This window comes from Danio rerio, chromosome 1, assembly GCF_052040795.2.
Source record: "Danio rerio strain M-AB ecotype USA chromosome 1, GRCz13ab, whole genome shotgun sequence".
Lineage (NCBI taxonomy): Eukaryota > Metazoa > Chordata > Actinopteri > Cypriniformes > Danionidae > Danio > Danio rerio.
Genome location: NC_141021.1, coordinates 23,039,569 through 23,061,239, shown reverse-complemented (window position 1 = coordinate 23,061,239; position 21,671 = coordinate 23,039,569). Strand labels below are relative to the sequence as shown.

The 21,671-nt window shown below is 34.8% G+C and overlaps 1 protein-coding gene and 2 long non-coding RNA genes across 4 annotated transcripts in view; all 3 read left to right on the top strand.

Annotated features, from left to right (window-relative positions):
* Positions 1–641: 641 nt before the first annotated feature.
* On the top strand, positions 642–3,106 carry si:ch211-134c9.2. The gene is given in 3 exon segments (NR_186850.3): positions 642–826; positions 1,940–2,297; positions 3,066–3,106. It is a non-coding gene; the product is annotated as a si:ch211-134c9.2 (long non-coding RNA).
* A 6,821-nt stretch (positions 3,107–9,927) lies between these two features.
* The window catches only part of zcchc7 (zinc finger, CCHC domain containing 7), a 104,212-nt gene continuing 92,468 nt past the window's right edge, over positions 9,928–21,671 (top strand). The window contains exons 1-3 of one of the 2 annotated variants that reach the window (XM_087235180.1): positions 10,148–10,706; positions 13,411–13,531; positions 13,937–14,556. In XM_087235180.1, the coding sequence (XP_087091306.1) occupies positions 13,437–13,531; positions 13,937–14,556 (715 nt within the window). In that variant the 5' untranslated portion in view covers positions 10,148–10,706; positions 13,411–13,436. 2 annotated transcript variants of the gene reach the window in all.
* Positions 16,736–20,769, top strand: LOC147846808 (uncharacterized). Its single transcript, XR_015476549.1, has 3 exons — positions 16,736–17,670; positions 17,731–18,540; positions 19,607–20,769. It is a non-coding gene; the product is annotated as an uncharacterized LOC147846808 (long non-coding RNA).

The following is a 21,671-nucleotide window of genomic DNA, read 5'->3' as shown; positions in this document are numbered from 1 at the left end:
ATTACAATGAACAGCTTTCCGCTGACGTTTATTTTGATCCTAAAAAACAAAACAAAATCAATAGGCGTTTAAAGTCTATTAACCAGCTCATTGTTTATTAACTAGTTTATTAACCTTATATAATTTTACAAAGCAGTTGTAATGATATGATTTATAATAATAATAATATTAATAATAATAATAAAACTATTGTTGGTATTATTACTACTGGTAATAGCTACTGTAAAAGGTGTATCATTATTATTATTATTATTATTATTATTATTGTTAATAGTAATAATACTATTGTTGTTATTTAAATGTATACAGTAATAATTCTACAGTTATTGTTTAATCACTAGCCTATAGCTGTAAAAGAAAAGAAAAAAGTCTCAAATTTCTGACCAAAAATGTTAGCAGTAGTATAAATCATACAATTTACATAAATAGCAAACAAGCAATTTAAGGCGTTATTTATTTAAATAACAATTACACTGTTACCATAAAAGATTAAAAGAAAAATATGGTCGAAAATACATTTGTGGTCTAAGCAAATATCTTTTTGTGCTCTAAGCAAATATAAGTTGCTTTTTAGTATACTTATGGGCTATATGCACGCATTACTTCCGCGTTTTGTCTAAGGCCGCGGTCCAGCTTCCGGTCTGGGTGATTTTAAGCGGAGGTAAACAGTATTATGGCAGAGTCGTCAATATTTACTCGCTGTTTGCGAGTAAATTATGGTCAACGATGTGCAAATGCTTGTCCCGATGTGCTCTACAACACCGCAGAGCAAAGCTTGAGAAAGGTTTCAAGTTTTATGCATCTTCCTACCTGTGCAATTATGAAGGTAAGTTCAGCTAGCCTGAAAGCTAACTTTAGCGTTAATACTCTTACAATCCGTCCATCTGCAGCTTTATCACGTAAGTAAAATAATCATATGTGTACGTAATTCTGTCTCAAAGTGTGAGGTAAAAACAGGGCAGGAATAAGATCTCAGTGAGAGCTCATTACTACCGATAGATCTATGAAGAAATCGGTGTCTCCTCACCAGCTGAGAGTAACGTAGGACAGCATACATGTGAAACTGTCCCATTCATACTTTTACTGTTCTAAAGTGACCACCACTGTTCAGTTCGGATAATTACAGAAACACAGATGCTGTCTTAGCTTGTAAGCATGATTATTGAGCAAGATATATTAGGAATAAAATAATACAATGCCGTTCCATCCACAACAGACAAATAGCACTGTATCAATGCTGAGATTTTTTTGCTGAAACAGTGGAGATGACAGATGCAGTGTAACAGTGTAGATAGCATGCTTTCTAATTAGTCTATAACATTGCAATTAAATGGGAGGGTGACCCAAAACAATAGGTGTCATTAGTTAATTTCACATCAACAATTTGTCTATTGCAATATTTATTAGTTTTTTATGTTAATGAACAAATGCTTATTCATTGTGCTTGTTATCTCACAATGTAATAGCTAATGTTAACAAGCATGACTTTGGATTTTTATTCATTAGTAAATTAGTTTAACAATGCTAACTATTAAATATTAAATAGTTATTTTAATAGTGAGTAAATACATTAACCAATGAAACCTTATTTTAAAGTGTGACTAAAAGGAGCTACTTTTAAATAATTTAAATTAATGATTTACTGTGTAGTTTAATCTGATGATATTGCTGCAGATGCCTTTCAAAAGAAGATATTTTGAAGAAAGCTGAAAACCTGTAACCATCGACTTCCATAGTAGGAAAAAGAACTACTATGTATATCAGTGGTTGCAAGTTTCCTGCTTTCTTCAAAGTATTTTTGTTTGTGTTAAACATCAGAAAGAAACTCAAAACAGGTTTGGAACAAGTGAAGGATGAGGAAATAGAATTTTCAGTTTTGAGTGATCTGCCTTTAATGACTCTTTAAAAACCTATTAATATTCTTGTTTCTGTTTTCTAGGTAACATTATGAGATTCAGAGCTAGAAAATTTTATATGTTACTTCATCCTGGAGCGGACATCCGTCAGAAGATCCATGCCATCGTCTGCTAGTTAATAGCTCCTGCTCTTGTGTGGCTGAGAGTGGGATATGCAAACATTTGGTTGCTTTGCTTTTCCAGACAGCCCATTACTCTGAAATGTGTAATGTGTGTTGTCACATGAACAATTGTTTGGAATGGATCAATTATGTGTTAAGTTCTATGAAACAGAGGGGTGATTTATTTATTTATTTAATACGCATCAGCCCAAATACCTCTCTATGCACAAGTTACAGAAAAAGCACCTGATTCAAGAAAACAACTGATTCAATGTCATTAGCCCCTTTCACACAGTGATACCGGTAAATATCTGGAAAATTTCCGGAACGACTTTACCGGTATATTCAAAAAAGCGCTGTTCACACAGGCGAGGACGTTACGGAAATTTTTCGGAAAAGAGCATTCACACATCCATTAGAAAATACCGGTAAATTCTGACATCATTCACCACAAATGAGCTTTAAACGGCTGCGCATGTGTTTGTAAACATTTGACTACATCACAAACTCTGTGGATGATCAATATTGTGAACAACTTTCGCAGGATCACTTTCGCATGTCGAGATGTTCATAATATGTAACTACGTGTGCAGGCGCTCATAGGCGCACGCAAAGCTTGAAGGTAAACAAACAACGGCTTATCATAAGCATCTCGTCGATGATTATTTACACAGTTGGCATTAAGAAGAACATATAAACGTGATCTGACTAACTTCTAGCAGCTAAATGTGTCTGGAAAAATATTCAAAGGCTTTTATTCTCACAAACCGCGCGCACGTGAATGCGTCTGACTGTTGTGATTGGCTAAAGCAGACGTCTCACGTCAGCACGTTCTAGACGTGCACGCGCTTATTACGGGAATCTTCCTTCTGCATTCACACAGCGCAGCATTCCGGCAAATTGCTGGTAATGTTACAACTTCTCTTTCCGGAAAATAGCCAGAACGAATTTACCGGTTTTTCAAAAAGGACCTGTTCACACATACAACCTTTCCGGAAAATTGCCGGTAATTTTCCGGAAAGGTCTGTATGTGTGAAAGGGGCTAAAGTTTCTGTTTATCTGAATAAAATATTTTTTTTCAAAATGTTACATTTTTTTGACAATTTTTATTTCAAATTATATACAGTGAATTATATTTTATATGTACAGTGAATAAAATAAAGGTCTTTATTCTGAATTAAAAAATTGCACTTAGAAAGTAGCTTAAGAAATGTTTATGTATATTAATGTTCAGTTTTTTTTTTACTTCAAAGGCAATGAAAACAAACTATTATTTGCCATAAAAGCTCCTTTCTTTAAATGTCTGCATCCGGTTGGCACTCAAGCCTCGATCAGTTTGCTAGACTGAAATTGTCAACTACACTCTTGTTTTTTTCTGTTTCTGTAAAATTCTCACGTTTAATATCAACAACCCACCTCTTCTGCACGACTTTGTCTTTTGGAAACGAGTGGAAACTAAGGTAAGAGTTCAATTTTTGACGCTGTGCATTGCTGAACACAGCAGTGGTATCTACAAGTACTGTTCTCACGTCTTTGAAATGACACTTGTAAACGTTTAGATGTCATATTTATGTAGCTGACATAAACATATAAGTGGGCTATAATGGCATAAAACATTAAGACAACTGTCCAAAACATTACTCGTTTTTATCAGTAGCGGTCCTGTTGTAGTACTGTACTGTACGATCGGCGGAAGTAGGCTCGGGGTCTTAAATTTTACCGGAAATGCGTCACGCGCCGCCGTGCATAGAGCCCATTAAAGAGCAAACAATTGTTTAAAGAGGTTTCCATTTTTCGGTTACCACCATTGCTCCACCCATGCCTCCTTTACGTGATAGGATTACAAAACGTGGCGTTTCAGTCTCCTCTTTAATTTAATTAATAAAGTAATTAAAGCGCGGATAGTTTTTGGTAAGGGGAAATTTTGGATGCCCTCCTGGAAGCGGAAATAATCGCTTTTGACCGAGACGCACAAGTCAAAGCGGACAATTAAAACAATAAAAAGTAAACAAATACACAGAGCAAATCAACAAGGTTAACAACGCCTCTTTTTTTATTCATCTCATTTGGTCTCTGAATGGTATTATGATGAAAAGTGGGCCATAAAACTAATAATGCTTTCTTCAATACACGCAAACTTCCATGAAACAATCTACATATAGGCTAATCCGAAATTGCCTCATCAGCAAACATTAAAAATGCATCAGAAGATATTTATACAGTCTGTCTCTGACCCTCAATATTTACTGAAGTACATTGGGTGTTTCCTATATAATCCCTTAAATATTTTCTGCTTAACGATACTGTTTCTACGACAAAAACAAACACTGTATTTAAAATATATCCAATAATAATTTACGTTTTGAATGTTTACACTGTTTGTTGATTTCAATGCTTGGTTGCAGATTAAAGTGACTGCACTCGGCAGAAAATTTATATATTGATACTCAATGGTTTTATATCACTTAAATACTTTACACATATAATTCTAATAGCAAAAAACATGGGAAATGCCAGAAATAACAGAAATTGCTTGATTAATATCCAAGTCAAAAACTTTTTTTTCATTTATTTATTTATTTTTTGATTACAAATATGCGAAATGTGAAACAATTTTTCCAAAGAACCTTCCCCTATTTTAAAGACCTCATATAGCCAATGCTCTGTTATTAAATGAAGAGGGTATACATACATGGGTTTTTGTCTTTTTTTATTAAAGCATAAATATGTCCTCCCCTTGGAATTTTAAGGTTCTATCTGCGTTCTGAATGATTTTGAGATATTAAGCTTAAAAGTTTTGCATTCCATAGCAAACAGAATGTGTGTCATATTTGTGTTTTAAATAAAACGTCTTAAAATGTAAACAACTGATAAAAAACATCCTTTAATGTAAATAAGTTGTCATTTATTAAGAATATGTCAATAAATCAATTTAGACAAAAATGTCAGATAGAAGATAGAACCTACAAATCTACTAAGGTGATGATTCGTCTAACTTTTGGCACTTGATTAACAGAATCCATATATGGACTACTCCAAATTTCTAAAAGGTTTTATTCTTATTAAGCAACATAGCATATTGGAAATGATCTAATTGAGTGATTTATCACAATGATGCTTTTTAAAGCTAACCTGATAACAACTGTGAAAATGTCTACAGAAGAAGTGAACCTCAAGCCCCAGCAGGAAATAGTGCCATTTCTAGAATTGTCAACACTTGGCACGACACCAGACCACACAAAGAGGACATGGCTTTCTTCACACAATGTTTTGTTCCAGATCGTGTGACGTGTAGCGACATGCTGGGGTCAAACTGTGCCTTGATGTTCTAAGTGGACCCTCAAAAAGAAACACAATCAAACAGGCGAATGACATCACTTTGTATAATAAACCGTCAGAAACAAAGGCTCTGATATATTGAATTTGCACAATAAAAAGACAAAGGAGGAACAATCCTGGTAAAACAATAGACAAATTAAATAATTACAGATAATTCTTTGTAATCCACTATTTAGCATTGTATCTAGTATACTTAATATATAATATTTTTTCTGTATTTTAGTGCAATGATGTTTGCATTTTAAAATACAGTTGAAGTCAGAATTATTAGCCCCCCTGTTTATTTTCCCCCAGTTTCTGTTTAACGGAGGGAAGATTTTTTTCAACACATTTCTAAACATAACAGTTTTAATAACTCATTTCTAATAACTGATTTGTTTTGTCTTTGCCATGATGACAGTAAATAATATTTTATTAGATATTTTTTTAAGACACTTCTATGCGGCTTAAAGTGACATTTAAAGGCTTAACTAGGTTAATTAGGTTTACTAGGCAGGTTAGGGTAATTAGGCAAGTCATTGTACTGTATAATGATGGTTTGTTTTGTAGACTATGGGAAAAAAATAGCTTAAAGGGGCTAATAGTTTTGTCGCATTTATTCTAGCCGAAATAAAACAAATAAGTCTTTCTCCAGAAGAAAAAATCTGACATATTGTGAAAATTTCCTTGCTCTGTTAAACATCATTTGAGAAATATTTAAAAAAGAAAGAAAAATTCAAAGGAGGCCAAATAATTCTGACTTCAACTGTACATAGCTTGATTCAATAATAGAGCTATTATGTTTGTATACGGCACCCAAATATATATAACTTATATATAACTATAAATAAATATAACTTAGAACTTTCAATAAAATGATAAGAGAATGCTCAAACATTAATCATAGAAACAAAGAAAAACTTTATATATTTTGTGCAATGATTCTTCATATTAGAAAATCACCAGGCATAGCTTGACTCCATAATAGAGCCATTATGTTTATATATAGCACACAAATAGACTTATAACATTCAATGGCATAATAATTAAATGCTAAAACATTGATCACAGTGATGGATTGTGGTATGGATTGATTCTGCACAAAGAAAAGACAAAAAGGGAACAAACCACTTGGGAAAATTTTGAACAAATTCATTATACCAGCATTTCTTATTAACTCATTATTTTCTTGATCTGCGTTGCACTTTAAGTATTTTTTCCTCCACTTTTGTGCAATGATTCATTATATTAAAATATCTAGAGCTTGATTATTTATATATAGCACTTAAATATACTGTTGCCCAAATAAAAAAAAAACTAATTATAGCACAGTATGGGTTGAATCTGCACAAACAAAAGACAGAGGGAAAAAAATCAAACTAATTTATTAAGATTATTTCCTATTGTTATTTTCTGCTATGTGATACACTTTATGTATGTGTTTTCATTAACTTTTTTTGCAATGATTCTTCATATTAGAAATTCCCTGACATCTATATAGCTTGGCGTCATGATAAAGCTACACAAGTGGACTTATAACCTTCAATGCTATGGTAATTGTATTCCAAAGCATTGATCATAGCACAGTATGGATTGAATTTTAACAAAGAAAAGACAGACAGAAAGAGAGAGAGAAAGTGAACAAGCTCTTAAAAAATAGGCAAACTAATTCGTTAACAATATTTCTTCATTATTGTCTGCTGTGTGGTATACTTTGTGTATTTTTTCTACTTTTGCGCAATGGTTCTTCGTATTATAAAATGAACAGACATCTATACAGTAGCTTGATTCCATAATAAAGCTATTATGTTTATATAGCACCTAAATAGACTTATAACTTTCAATGTCATGATAATTGTATGCTCAAATATTGATCATGGCACAGTATGGGTCAATGTTACACTTGAATAACACACTGAGGTGCAGGCTGTGGAGACATCAGCAATATAAATGCAGGGGTTGGTGAAGGTGGCCATTTGGCTTCATTTCCCAAATGAAAATCTTTCTCATGCAGAACAGCCATGTGGAATCAGATATTGGAAGGGGAAAGCCTGCATCCGCGCTTGTGACTCCATCTTCAACACCCGACTGGTTTGAATTTGTGCAGATTAACCGACGTACAGATGCTTCCCTTTTTCCTTTTAAAACAATAATAGTAATAACGATCAACAAATACAGCCAATACGGCAGGCATCCAGGCATTCCCTTTTCCAGCTGCAATCACTATTTCTAGAGCTTTCTCCCAAAATATGGTATATGTGGTGGGATTTTGGCTTAATTTAGGAAATTTAACCTTTTGGAGGAAAACAATCCAGTGCTTTGATGGCCTTTTCTGACATTGACACGCATGGAGACGTCTTCAGAATCAGATGGCATTCATGCCATGATTCCCACATCATTCGCATGCTCTGTTCATGTTATATAGAAATGATAAAGGCAGACTGTGATTTCACAAAAAGAAATCGACAAAAAAAAATCAAGAAAGCAGGAAAAAGACAGAAAAGAAGGAAAGAAAGAAAGAAAGAAAGAAAGAAAGAGCACAAATATGCATGTGTGATATATATTTAGATATGTTTGTGACAGATATGCAGCCTGTTAAGATATGTAAATGTGGACCTCAGAAGAGACCAAACATAGCAACTGATAAAAGAACATTTTGCATGTTATTTCTATTACAGCAGTACAGATAGGAAGAAGTTCACATCTCAAGTCAAAGGCCAGCATCTTTAAATGGCAGCTCAAGTCTTGGGTAACTACTATCACCACAACTTGCATGATAAAATATATATATAAAAAAAAGTAAAAATATAACATTTAAAATAACAATATAATATAATATAATATAATATAATATAATATAATATAATATAATATAATATAATATAATATAATATAATATAATATAATATAATATAATATAATATAAGGCGTCACAGTGGCACAGTGGGTAGTACAATCGCCTCACAGCAAGAAGGTCGCTGGTTCAAGCCTTGGCTGTGTCAGTTAGCATTTCTGTGTGGGGTTTGCATGCTCTCCCTGTATTCGCATGGGTTTCCTCCAAGTGCTCTGGTTTCCTCCACATTCCAAAGACATGCAGTATATAAATTAAATAATGTAAATTGGCTGTGGGCGAGGCAGTGGCGCAGTAGGTAGTGCTGTCGCCTCACAGCAAGAAGGTCGCTGGGTTGCTGGTTCGAACTTCGGCTCAGTCGGCGATTCTGTGTGGAGTTTGCATGTTCTCCCTGCCTTCGTGTGGGTTTCCTCCGGGTGCTCCGGTTTCCCCCACAGTCCAAAGACATGCGGTAGACTAAATTGTCCGTAGTGTATAAGTGTGTGTGTGTGAATGTGTGTGTGGATGTTTCCCAGAGATGGGTTGCGGCTGGAAGGGCATCCGCTGCGTAAAAACTTGCTGGATAAATTGGCGGTTCTTTCCGCTGTGGTGATCCCGGATTAATAAAGGGACTAAGTCGACAAGAAAATGAATGAATGAATAAATTGGCCGTAGTGTATGTGTGTGAATGCAAAAGTGTATGGGTGTTTCCCAGTGTTGGGTTAGGCTGGAAGGGCATCCGCTGCGCAAAACATATGCTGAATAAGTTGGTGGTTCAATCCACTGTGGCGACCCCAGATTAATAAAGGGAATAAGCCAAAAAGAAGATTAATAAATGAATGAAATTTCAATTAAACCACATACTTCTACAAGAAGTAACAATGTTGGCTTTTTATTTCAGATGTGAACTTAAAAGTTGGGAACATAGAGATGCATCAAATTAAATTTAATATATTTATTTTATATAGAAAGCAGAGTTTTGAATTATTGTTTTAAATAATTTGAAACAATAAAATGCTATAGAGGGTAAATCTATTTTACATAAATTACTTTTAAGGGTAAAACTCAGGTTAGTGTAATAAAAAAAGATCCTTACCTTTTAACTTTACTCCTTATTCCTTCACCTAAATGTGAGATGAAAGTTGAGGGGTTACATTAAGTCTTTTGATATGTCATGAAATTATTGTTTGAAATATGTTTAAAAAGTTTTTTTTTTTTTGTAACAGTGAAGGAGCTGAAAAAAGTTACAATACACATAATATGTATTTTAATATATGAGCACTTGTTCTCATATTTCATATTTGTTAGGAAACAATGTTATGTTCTTATATTTTCTGGTCACATATTTATTTCTATTTCTATGTACATAATTATATCATTCTTGTTTTGTTTTTAAGAAGTTTTTTGTACTATTGTCTATTGTTAAAAACCAATAGTGACAAAACATTATTATTATTAGGCTATTAATTGCAAAATAAGCTAAACGTCTATCAATGTTCATGACAATGAATCAAATTTAGTAAATTTTTTATCTACTCTGTAAAATTTTCTCATGCCTACAGTAGGTTACATTTCAGGGACCACTGGCTCTTATTCTATCTTGTATAAAAGAAAATACAAGTAAGAACAATTCATATTCCAAATGCTCTCCTATTAACACCACGATCAGACATAGTTGTAGTTTTTTAAAACAATCCTCATATTCAGAGTCACTAATTTTCGATGCTTGTGCTAAATTTAGTTCATTTTTCCCAGGGATGACGAATAGTTGGCCAACCATTTCATGTTCCTGTGGAGTCCGGAAGCCAGTAGTGTCCCGTGTTGCAAATCGGAATTTATAAACAGGTCAGATTTTTAATCAGTCTGGTAGTAAACCTGTTCAAACGTGCCATTTGATGTAGCTGAGGTTATAAATGTTTTTAAACGACGCCGTGTCCGTGTAGTAGTAATGCGTCTCAGCCGGCGTCCATGTGTACGTGAACACACGTGGGTCTCCGAGCAGCACTTCTAGCACTGAAGCTAACACATGCTTGTCAGATTCGTGTAAAATATATATCCGCGTACATTTAATGTTGTTGAAGGACAAGTGTTTTGTTGACTTGCTGGTTTTATGCAGATATTTAGTGTTGCGGATGGTCTGGCGTTGTTGGTTTTTATTGGGTGCTTTAGCTTTTCAGTTAGCATAGTGTCAATTCACTGTGGTGTTGTTTATGTGTTAAATCAGATGAGTTTATGTTTTTTAGAATTGTTTTTATGGATTTGAGGACACAAATCTCTGTCTAGGACTAATGTGGTGTTGTCAAACAGTCTCCATTTCAACTACATGCTTTTGTGCAAATATGCAAACAAACAAACAGATAAAAATGTTATTGTTATACTAGTATGTCAAAATATTTGTCCTCGAATACTCGTAAAATAATCTGACAGTGACCAAACTAAACGTTATGTTTATGTCATATTACTTTGCTTTGTAAACAGAGATCATGTATTTTATGGCCACGTTATACATGTAAACATCACTTTCGAGGGACTGTAGTGTATGTACGTTATACTGTTTTAAATTGGTCTCATATAAGCTGTTCAAGTGTGTCACGAAAGCTCTAGAGCATTTGTTTGTAAGTTTGATTAGCATTTATGGTGGTTGAACATATTAAATAAAGTTAAGTAAATAATTAAGTTGGTTTTATATTTGCATATTCTGAAATGTTCCTTAATATAATTTCAGAAAAGTATTATTAAATTCTGAATAGGAAAATCAGATTAGCAGCCAATAACTTTTAAAATACATCATTGTTTACATTCAATTAAATAGTTTTCATGTTGTTTTAAAGTCATACTTGCATGCGATTTCAGATAGAATATTCAAAGTACTTAGCTGGGTAAACAATTAGGGGACAGTTATATAGAGTATATAAGTTATTATAACACATATTAATATGTGAAAATAAAACCAACTTTACCTCAGTGTTGAACATATGATGAGAACAATATTGTGTATTGTTAATCTTTGTTTTTTTTTATGTTTTTTGGAGAGTAAGTAAAATACATTTGTGTTTAGTTCCTAGTCTTTTTTTTCTTTAGCTTTTATATATACTGCATAAAATAATTATAATAAATGTAGAGTTCCCAAATAAATCTGCAGATGTTTTTGTATCATGCAGACTATTTCAGCAAGATATAGTAAATATATGCATCATGCGTTATTTTTGTTGAATATTCTTATAGTGATTTTGTTTGTGATTATAACATGTCTCTTGACAAATTTTATTTATGTTTATTAATGTAATAATCATAATTAGATAATCAATTATCTTATAGGCTAATAAAAACTGTGAAGGTGCAAACATTGAGAAAACACAATGGTCAGCATAACAGCAGGTTTAAATGTAGTACGACCCCATTTGATTGGCCAAATTTGGATAAACAACTTATTTATGCAACACAAAATCTTGGCGCATATGCTATTATTTTGATAATGATAAATCTACAATAAATTGGGCAGCCCTGTTGCTGAAAAAAGCGTGTAAGCTTTGTCATACTCTTAAGAGGACTAAAGTGAAAGCATTTAAGTGCTCACTGTAATTCATTACATAATACCATTACTTTAACTTGCTCTCGAAATGTGTTCATTAAAAATATATAAAGGTGTATTGTAGTTTCTTTTTATATGTTATTTCTACTTCTCTCAATCATTTGTAATTGCAGATTCAAGTAAAGAAAAAATTTTAAGCATTTGCGATTTTTAAGGCTGTTGAGTTTACAGTGGGCTTTAAATGACGCGTGTATAGTGTGCAATGATGTGAAAATAGTTAATAATAAATCATGAATTGATTTAGGATTTAAAATGTTTTACTTTGCAAAAATTTTAAAATAAAACATTGTTATTAATATTATTTTTGAATAAGATAAAATATTAGTGGGCGGCGTGTGGGTTTCCTCTGGGTGCTCCGGTTTCCCCCACACAAGTTTAAAGGCATGTGCTACTACAGGTGAATTGGGTAATCTAAATTGTTCATAGTGTGTGTGAATGAGTGTATGGGTGCTTCCTAGTGATGGGTTGCTGCTGGAAGGGCATCTGCTGCATAAAACGTGCTGGATAAGTTTGTGGTTCATTCTGCTGTGACGACCCCTAATTAATAAAGGGACTAAGTCAAAAAGAAAATTAATGAATGAATAAAATATCAGTCAGTCAATCAATAAGGAATAGATATTTATGCTTATTATTCTATTTAATATTAATTATAATTTATAAATGTTCAAAGAGCATCAAAACAATAAATATGCAGCAAAAACATTTTTGTTGCATTAAAATGTTTAATTTTTATCATACACATTTATTTTAATTTATACATTTATTTATTTGGCAAGTTTACAACAAGAATATTGAATATTTAGCAACACAATAAATCACTAATTGAGAATTAAAGTGTATTCCCAAAATCCAAATTTAATTGTAATTTTCCAAACAGGTGTCATACATTCAAAAAAACAAAAAAAAAAAGGATTTTTGCTGCTTGTTCAAACTACTTATTTAAAATAAGATGAATAAACACAATTCTTATGGGGTACACCTAATTGTTTTATGTTCAGTTCATTTAAATTTGTAAAAATAATTAGGTTAACTTGCGGTTGGGATATTTTATTAGGAATTTTGTGGCAGTGGCGCCCAATATTTTAACAGTGTATCCCAGTTGTTAGCAAAATGTAAACACTAAAAAAAGTGTAAATGATGAACAATCAGAGCAAAGTTGAAATTAGATCAACAAAATGTCTATAATAATAATTACAATAAACCTCATACTCTGTAAACAAAAAAATATAATAATAAAACCTGAGCTTTCAAGTAAAGTAACTAACCACCATTATTCAAATGCATATTGCAACAATGCCAATTGTGAAGTTGAATAACTACGATACCCCTATGCTAAAAAAAAATCTTTCAGATAGGGAGCTAGTGGCTGGGATGCACAAGATAAGAAATCAAAAAGCCACTCTGGCGACATCATTACATCTGTTTTTACTTACAATCTCCTCACTGTTGCTAGACACTTTTTGCACAATTTTTGTGTGTGTTGTTGTTGTGACCTGAGGTGGCGATGTCGTATTTGGGTTCACATATTGTGTCTAAAAGCATGTGAAAAGTGTGAGGCGCGTAGATTCCTTCACTATTTTTAATGCGATTTGCACTTGTGCTTCCCTGGCATCTCTCGATGACATTCTGGAAAATTGAGATGTTTTCAACTAGGTGCACCTGGAAAATGCGAGTGCGTCATGTGTTCACCACTTTCTAACCATGTGTGCGTCGCTCCCTATTTTTGTGCGCAAGCTGTGGAAATAACCCTAAGCTTATTGGGATTCCTTCCAAGGTGTGCGCTCAACAGACACATTTGATAAAACTATGGCCTTCATACCAAACTTTTTTTATTGACGATAAAATTGTAAATAAAGATTTTTTTATTGACAATAGTGTTCGGTCCGTAAATACTGATACCGTTTTATTGACCCAGCCTTATTTAATAATTTAAAAAGATTTAGAATGGTTTCTTTTGTTTTTATATTACGTATGTTTTGCAGGTCAGACTAAATAACCTATATGGTTATTTAAAACACTTAAGTAGACATTTCTTTACATTTAATATACTTATGTACATAGTATCATATTTGTAAATGTAACTTGATGCAAGAAGCACCAAAATGGGATACCTAGTTTTGACCTATACTAAACGTTACGGCCTCTAAATAACTCACGATCATGTTTGTTTTCCATTTAGGGCTCTCCTTGAGATGTTCTCAGGGTTTCAGGAACGGTACGACCATGAGGACGAGCTGTACAGGGATGAAGAAGACTCATCAGGTTTGTCTGATTCGGACAGCGAGTTGGAATTCCGGCTTTATTCCCAGCTGCACTACAACGCAGAGTTCCAGGAAAACCATGAGGAATCAAGCAAAGTCCAACCATTGGTCCCACAAACTCAACTTCAGCCGGAAACCATGCCTCCTGCTCCACCTGTAGATGTTATCGTGATTGACTCAGGGCCAGATTCTTTTACAGTGTCAGACAGCACAGAGGATGATGAGAGTGTGTGTGCTAATAAAGTTCAGTCATTAAAACATTGTAAAAGGAAGTCACAGCCCAGTCGCTTCCGTTCACCTTCTCCGCCTCAGGTTCAAGCAGGAAGGAGCTCTCCAGATGATGTTGTGGTGCTGGATTCTGATTTAGAACAATCCTCTTCTGAATCTGAACCTCCTTTTGTGGAGGATTTGGACTCGGATACAGACTCTGATTCAGACTCTGATGGACTGGAGAACTGGATGATTCTGGGCAAGGGGAGACAAGATGAAGATCAGAGCATCCAGCTGAACCTCGCGCAGAGTAGTTTTGTGAATACAGGTAAGGATTTTAAAAGTTTAAAGTCGCACTAAATCAGTGTTTCTCAATCATGTTCATGTTTTGGATGTCTCCTTTGTCTGTCACACCCATAGCAGATTTTTCAAGGTGCAGTAGGTAAGTTTGACACCCAGTGGTTGAACTAGGTATTGCAGTTCTGGTTCAAAACGCAAGAGCAAGTCGCAAGATTAACGATACCAACATAGGCTGATTTACATCGTCTTCTAAATAAAAGCAGACAATAGAAGGAATATTTTCCATATTAAAGGGCGTTTTTGTCTAATCAACAATTGATTATAATTGAAATTTATATTTTAGAAACTGCTTCTATTTCTTGCAGCTGAACAACAGAAAACTTACAGTGATAACCCTAGGTACACCTCATGTGCTTTATTCAGTGTTAAATGATAATAATGTGAGTTTGAACGCCATTTTAAATGACGTTTATTGCCATACTACTGAAAGCAGCAACAGATAGTTCACCTCAGATCTTGAAAATAAAATTAAAGTAAGTTTTAAATTGAACTTTAGAACTGTCACTCAGTGCAAGCCAACAGATATTATTGATTCAGCATGTACATTTAGTAGGGATGTAACGGTATCAGAATTTCACGGTACGGTAATACCTCGGTATGAATGTCACGGTACGGTATTTATTGAATCATTTACAGGAAAAAACAAAACTTATGAAAATACTCCAAAAAAGTGCCAAAAGTGTCAATGACATACAAATTAGCCATCTATCTGTAAGCTTTGAAACAGGAACTTCAATTTTAATAACAAAAAAATATTAAACCATGTAAAAAAATAAAGTTTCAATTTAGTATTGTTGAAAACTCATCACATTCAACATTTAATCACACTCAGCCCATCTACCCAGATGAGAGCTCTGCTAGTCGGACTTCTCATCAAGCATCTCCCGCTGGATCTAATCTCACTGTATTTATTAAACGTGATATTTCATTCATCTTGTTGTCTTTATCTAACGACATATTCCCTGACTTTGGTCAGTGGAATCTATTACTTGTTCTCAGGTAACGTGTTTTGGCTGAGCGCAAAGATAAGTTAATGATTAATGTAACCACGTACATTCTGTATATTGACTGATCGCTTGCCTTTATTTCCTATAATGTATAAACTTATTGTATGTTATACTTTTAAAATGGCCATTATCGATTCTTAAAACTGATACTCAGCAAAAGAGAGGCTGTGTTTCGTATTTTCACTGAAATTGAAAGGAGGCAGTGTTTTTATCGGCTCCGTTTTGTTATAAATATCCACACAGTGAAAATGACGCTCATCTTATGCAGCACGACACCTCAACATGTCTGCTGTCTAAGTTGCTAATATTAAAATGAAAATAGGCAGTTCCTTAAATCATGTTTACATTTTATTGTTGAGAAAGTGAAACAACGAAGCCAGGGTGATGTGAATGAAGTTATAAAGTACACCGTTCCCTTTGAAGATTTACCCGTGTCCTCGGTATAATCTGCTTTTCCATATCAAACTGAAAAGAAGAGACTGCAGCCTTGATCAAACTTGCGAAGTCTGAACTTACACGGAGAAGATGCAGGACTGAACTGTGCGTGTTAGGCTACTTAATATTCAGGAAAAGCCCCAATCAGAGGGGCGAACGTCTGCAGCCCCGCTTCCGTTTTCAGATGTACATGACAGTTTATAAGTATCACACACCAGACGCGCACATTCAAATGATATTTAACATGAAACTAATCAGATGGCGCTCTGTGGCGCGGCTGAAAAATGAACTGCGTCCTGAGCCGTCGCCGGGCGCCGCCGACATGCGGCGCCGGTGTGTGTATCCTGATAGAAACCTATGTTTAGAATTCTAAAATACATGGCGCTGCGTGGCGCTGCGCGGCGCGCTGCCGAGCGCCGCTTCTGGTGTGCGACCTGCTTTAGAGTTTTCCAGCTCTTTTCATCCCCGCTTCTAGCAGCACACTCCATTTCCGCATTACTGGATCTGTAGCGACAACAGACCGCAAGGGATGATGGTCAAGCATGGGCTGATGGCAATTGTAGTTTTCGCTACATCCCGTTCGCTTCATTCGCCTGAGCAAATTTTCTCAGAAGACCTATAGTTTTACCGAGTCATGCGACTTCGGTAATATCGAAAAAAATAATATTGCGGTATGACGGTATTTACAATACCGTTACATCCCTAACATTTAGTAATGTTAAAAATGTTTTATATGTATTTATTTAGATTATTAACCTTACCATTTCATTGGAGTGCAGTAAGTGTACTATTCTGTGCTTCTGAATGACTGTATTTGAATTTCTGTAGTGTTTGTAATAATTGCTTATTGCTGCATCTCGTCACGTAGCGTGTTGTTAGGACATGGGGTTACAATGTAACCTGTTTACCTAATGTTCATAACATTTATATTATTTGCAAATTCATAACCACCTAATGTCGAACTATGAATCTGCATTTCATTTCAGAGGCGTTACTGTCGCATTTCGCGCATGCGTACTTTGAGAGACATTTTCAAAGCAAAATATCTGACTTCAGCATTTATTTCAGATTAACAAGAGTTCTTAAATATCTGCAAACATACTATGGTGTTTTTATGCCTTAAAAGAGTCAAAAACTTACATACAGCACCTTTCAGTCTTTTAATGAACTGATGATCTGAATCAGGTGTGTTTAATAAAGAGACATGGAAAAAGCACAAAGCTGGTGGTCCTCCAGGAAAGTGGTTGAGAAACACTGCACTAAATGTTTTTGTCTAATGTTGTCATTCGAAAGCACCAAAAATACCAGAAAATAGTGTTTTTCAGGGTTTCCATGATCATGCAATATTTTGAAAGGTTATGTTCTATTCCAGACATTAAAAGACAGGGAATTTTATATTGGTTTTTCTCTAGGTCATAGCTTGAAACAAAATATTGTATAAGAAATATTATAAAGACAGTTAAGTCTGTAAAATAACAAAAAGGGTAATGGCAGTTTATTACTATGTTATTACAGTAATTTTCAACACCAGCCCAGACTATATATATTAAACATGTTAGTGAAAGTCACTTTTCAACTGTTCAACACCAAAAGTTATTGGATAAAAGAACAAGATCCAATAATCCAATACAAAAGGATAAGTAAATGAAAAAACAAACCACAAAACACAGAAAACGATTAGTTTACAGATTAGTTTACAGATTTTTACAGTGTGACCAAAATTTGCAGGATATCAACATCAATAAGATTTAATAATCTAAGATTTGCATTAAAATTTGCACTTACAGAATCACTTAATTTGCTGCACAGCACAACAGCTGTTTTTTCTATTCAACTTTTTAGTCTGGCAAAAGTCAGGCAATTTGACATTTGGCTTAGAGCGGGTATCCTGGTTTTTACTTGTGTCGTGATTTCATCAGTTACTTGTTTGTTCAGCCATTATGGAGATATAATTCTTCTTCAGTTCTTCCTATTTAAACTTTTTAAACCACAAAAAATGCTACATTAAAGAAGGATTCAGTAAGAAGTAAAAGGTGTAATATTATCATAATCTAAATTTAATAGGCTCTATTTTGCTTGATTTGTTTTAACTCATTAAAGTCTTTAGTATTTAAATGTTTTTTCAGATCTTGCTGAATGGTACAGACCGAAACGTGACAATAATTGATTATTTTGAGCAGCAGTAATCATTAAAATATGCCATTTTCTTTTGGTTTGTGGCGCTGCTTTCATTCATGGCCAAGGCTGACTGATGATTCTTTCTTTAAAAACTCTGTAGTTGCTAGGCACATCCCTCACTGCAGATTGGCTGCAAATGTGTTTTGTGTATTGGTCCATACTGTATCCAAATTTTTCAAATATTTACATTCCCAGCTGTGCACATTTAAGACATAATATCATTTAAATAAATGCTCTTAGTTATAAATGATCTATGGCCATCAAAGTATTGTAATTAATATTTATTTGTGACTTTTTTTTCTCTTTTTTTCTCATTTGTTTAAATATATTATGTTTCAATTAGGGTTGTAACGGTATGAATTTTTTACGGTATGATAATCGTCTAAAACAATACCACGGTTTGACGGTTTCGCGGTATACGGTATGTTACAAAAGTTACAAAATAATAGAACAGTGAAGCAAATTTGACTTTTTCCAAATAATATATTTTTAGTTACTATAAACAACACCACTTAATGAACAAATAAAAAAATAAGAAAATAATAAATAATGTGTCAAAGTCCAAATAAACATGGTGCAAATCCTCAGTAAAAAATAGATATAAATATTTACTATACTATAAATAGTTACATAACGAAACTAGATTCAATATGGAACATCCTTAGGTTTTATGTGCCAGAATGGATATGGTTGTCTGTGGATATGGATTTGGATATGGTTGTCTGCAATGCAGACAAACAGCTGCATCTTCATTTGCGTCTTTTGAAAACAGCAAGAGCAGCAGTTCGTCTTTGCTGTGTCACTGTTTTGTCATGTTTCTGTGCTGCTGTGCATGCAAAAGTACTTAGTATGAGAATTATTTCGTGCAAAACTTTTCTTTTTTTTGGCGTTTTATTTAGCCGCGCATAAATGTATGCCTATCTCTCATTCCGTGTTGTTCAAAAAGCTTGGTCCACAAACAAAAGCGAAACCTATGCTTATTGGTTGTGATATAGCGAGTTTGAACCAATCTGGGCATGGAGGAGGGACAATGCATCAATATATCATGTCTGGTTTGTCCGGAGACACAGTGACGAGCGTTTCTTTGTCAAATCAGCGTTGTCAAATGTTGATGACGTAACCGCACTGATTCCGGAGCCTCTGAAAGTCCGCGAATGTTATGTGATACAGCACTGGAAAGCTAAGATTCTCTTCTTTATGCCAATCTTTGAATTGTATGAATCGGATCAGCGGATCAAAAGTTATTAAACATTTAAGAGCAATACTTATTTTTAGCCGCTGCCGGCTGTCTCGGTCTTTAAGGGTTAAAACCGTTGATATGCAATTGTTCATGGTATGATAATCGTGCACATTCAAATCGTGGTAAACCGTCATACCGGTATATTGTTACAACCCTAGTTTCAATATATAGACACAAAACATAGTTAAACAGAGAAAAATACTACACACAAAACTTTTTTGTCAGTGCCAATTGTATGAGATATTTTTAGACAAATATACTTATAATATCTTTAAACGTGACTATTGTTTTTGTTTTAAACAGTGTGCTTTTTAAATTAAGATTTGTTGCTTTAATATTGAATGAATATTTGTAGTGTATAATTAGCGGAGAGGTTAGCACGGTTGCCTCACAGCAGTACGGTTGCTGGCTCGAGTCCCAGGGTGGACTAGAAGCCCTTTCTGTATGGGGTTTGTGTGTTCTGCATGGGTTTGCTCCGGTTTCTCCCCAAATACATGCAGTATTGGATAAATTAGCCGATGTGTGTGTAAATAGTGTGGATGTTTCCCAGCACTCAAGGTTGTACTCTTAGTTCTGGATTGTGGCTGGAGCACTTAAAAAATGTGGGACGTCTTGTTCAAACTATTTAATTAAAATGAGCTGAAACAACACAATTCATGAGATTTTTGGGCTGGAAAACTTAATTTCTTTATGTTCAATCCACCTAAAATTCTTCACATGAGTAAACTTAATTTGTTCATGTTGTCTCCAAACAGATTGAGTGCATGGAACACAGCATTTTTTACAGTAAAGGTAACATCTGCTGTGTAAAGGACATATGCCCGAGTAATTGGCAATTCTTACCCCAGAGGCTATCCCTAACAAAGTAGAGACAAAGCCGAAGGTTGTTTTAGTAGGCAATAATCAATATATCAAGTAATCACACAACACATGGCCTTGACCTTAATAATTTTTGGTTATACAATATATATCGTCCATACAGAAAAACAATATTAACAACATTTTAGCTGATTGTGCAACATCTCTAGGTTGTTTTTAATCACGTGGTTCTGGTGACACGTGAAATTTAGATGGAGGACAGGAGGTTAAAAAATGCACTTACACACTCAATAGCATAGTATAAATGTAGTGTCGTCCCAGATTGAAGCACTAATGTTTTTTTCAACTAAGCGGAAATTCAAACCGTTTACTGATTGACATTTGCCAAATCAGTAAAATAAATGACCAAACTATCAAATAATACCTGCCATGAGTATAACCGCATTCACCATCGGGAGGTGCTTTAATAACTCTCGTAGGAGGATTTTTCTTTCACCATACAACCAGCAAGCTGAACTGCTGCTCTAGGCAGAGGACGATCATGCCGCCCTCAACCCCAATGTGAAAACGAAAGTGACCGGTTATGAAAATGAAGTGAGGTGTCGCGGACCTTTATTCTGCTGCCCTATGCGCAGATATAACTGAGGACGCGCGGGTGCTGAGGGATGGAGTGAGGTGTCGCCGACGCTGCTCTCTCTATTCTGCCGCCCTATGCGCGGAAATAGCTGAGGAAGCGCGGGTGTCGCGGACCTCTATTCTGCCACCCTATGTGCGGAAATAACTGAGGACGCGCAGGTGCTGAGGGAGAGAGGGAGGTGTCGCTGACGCTGCCCTCTATTCTGTCGCCTATGCGCGAATATATCTGAGGACGTGGGTGAAGATGGAGGTGTCGCGGACATAACTGAGGACGTGGGTGGTAAGGGCAGTGTTGCGGAGGCCGCCCTCTCTATACTGCCGCCCTAGGCGGCCGCCAAGGTCGCCTCTATAGACGCGCCGGCCCTGCATACAACATAAAGTAATCCAACATGTGCGCCCGATAACTCCTCCCCCTTCCGGCAAGACCGGTCTTCACCAGAATTCAAGTTCGTTCTCTGCGTTCTTGGAATTGGGAAACAGCGAAAGTCCATATTTTTGCGGTTTACACCATATTTAAAAGGAAATGTATTCATAGAAAATAACCTCTTATGCTGGGCATGATCCTTGTATCATGAAGAGGGCTGAGTTTTCTACTTAAGTAAAATATATTTGCCTGTCATCGAGGCGGTATACTGTATAAGCTATTACATTACATGAAAAATGCTATAGTAAATACTATAGTGTTTGTAAGCATACTAATTACTTGAATTAAACTGTCATAGTAATGATACAGTTTCTGTAGTACGACACAACTGTAGTAATAAACAA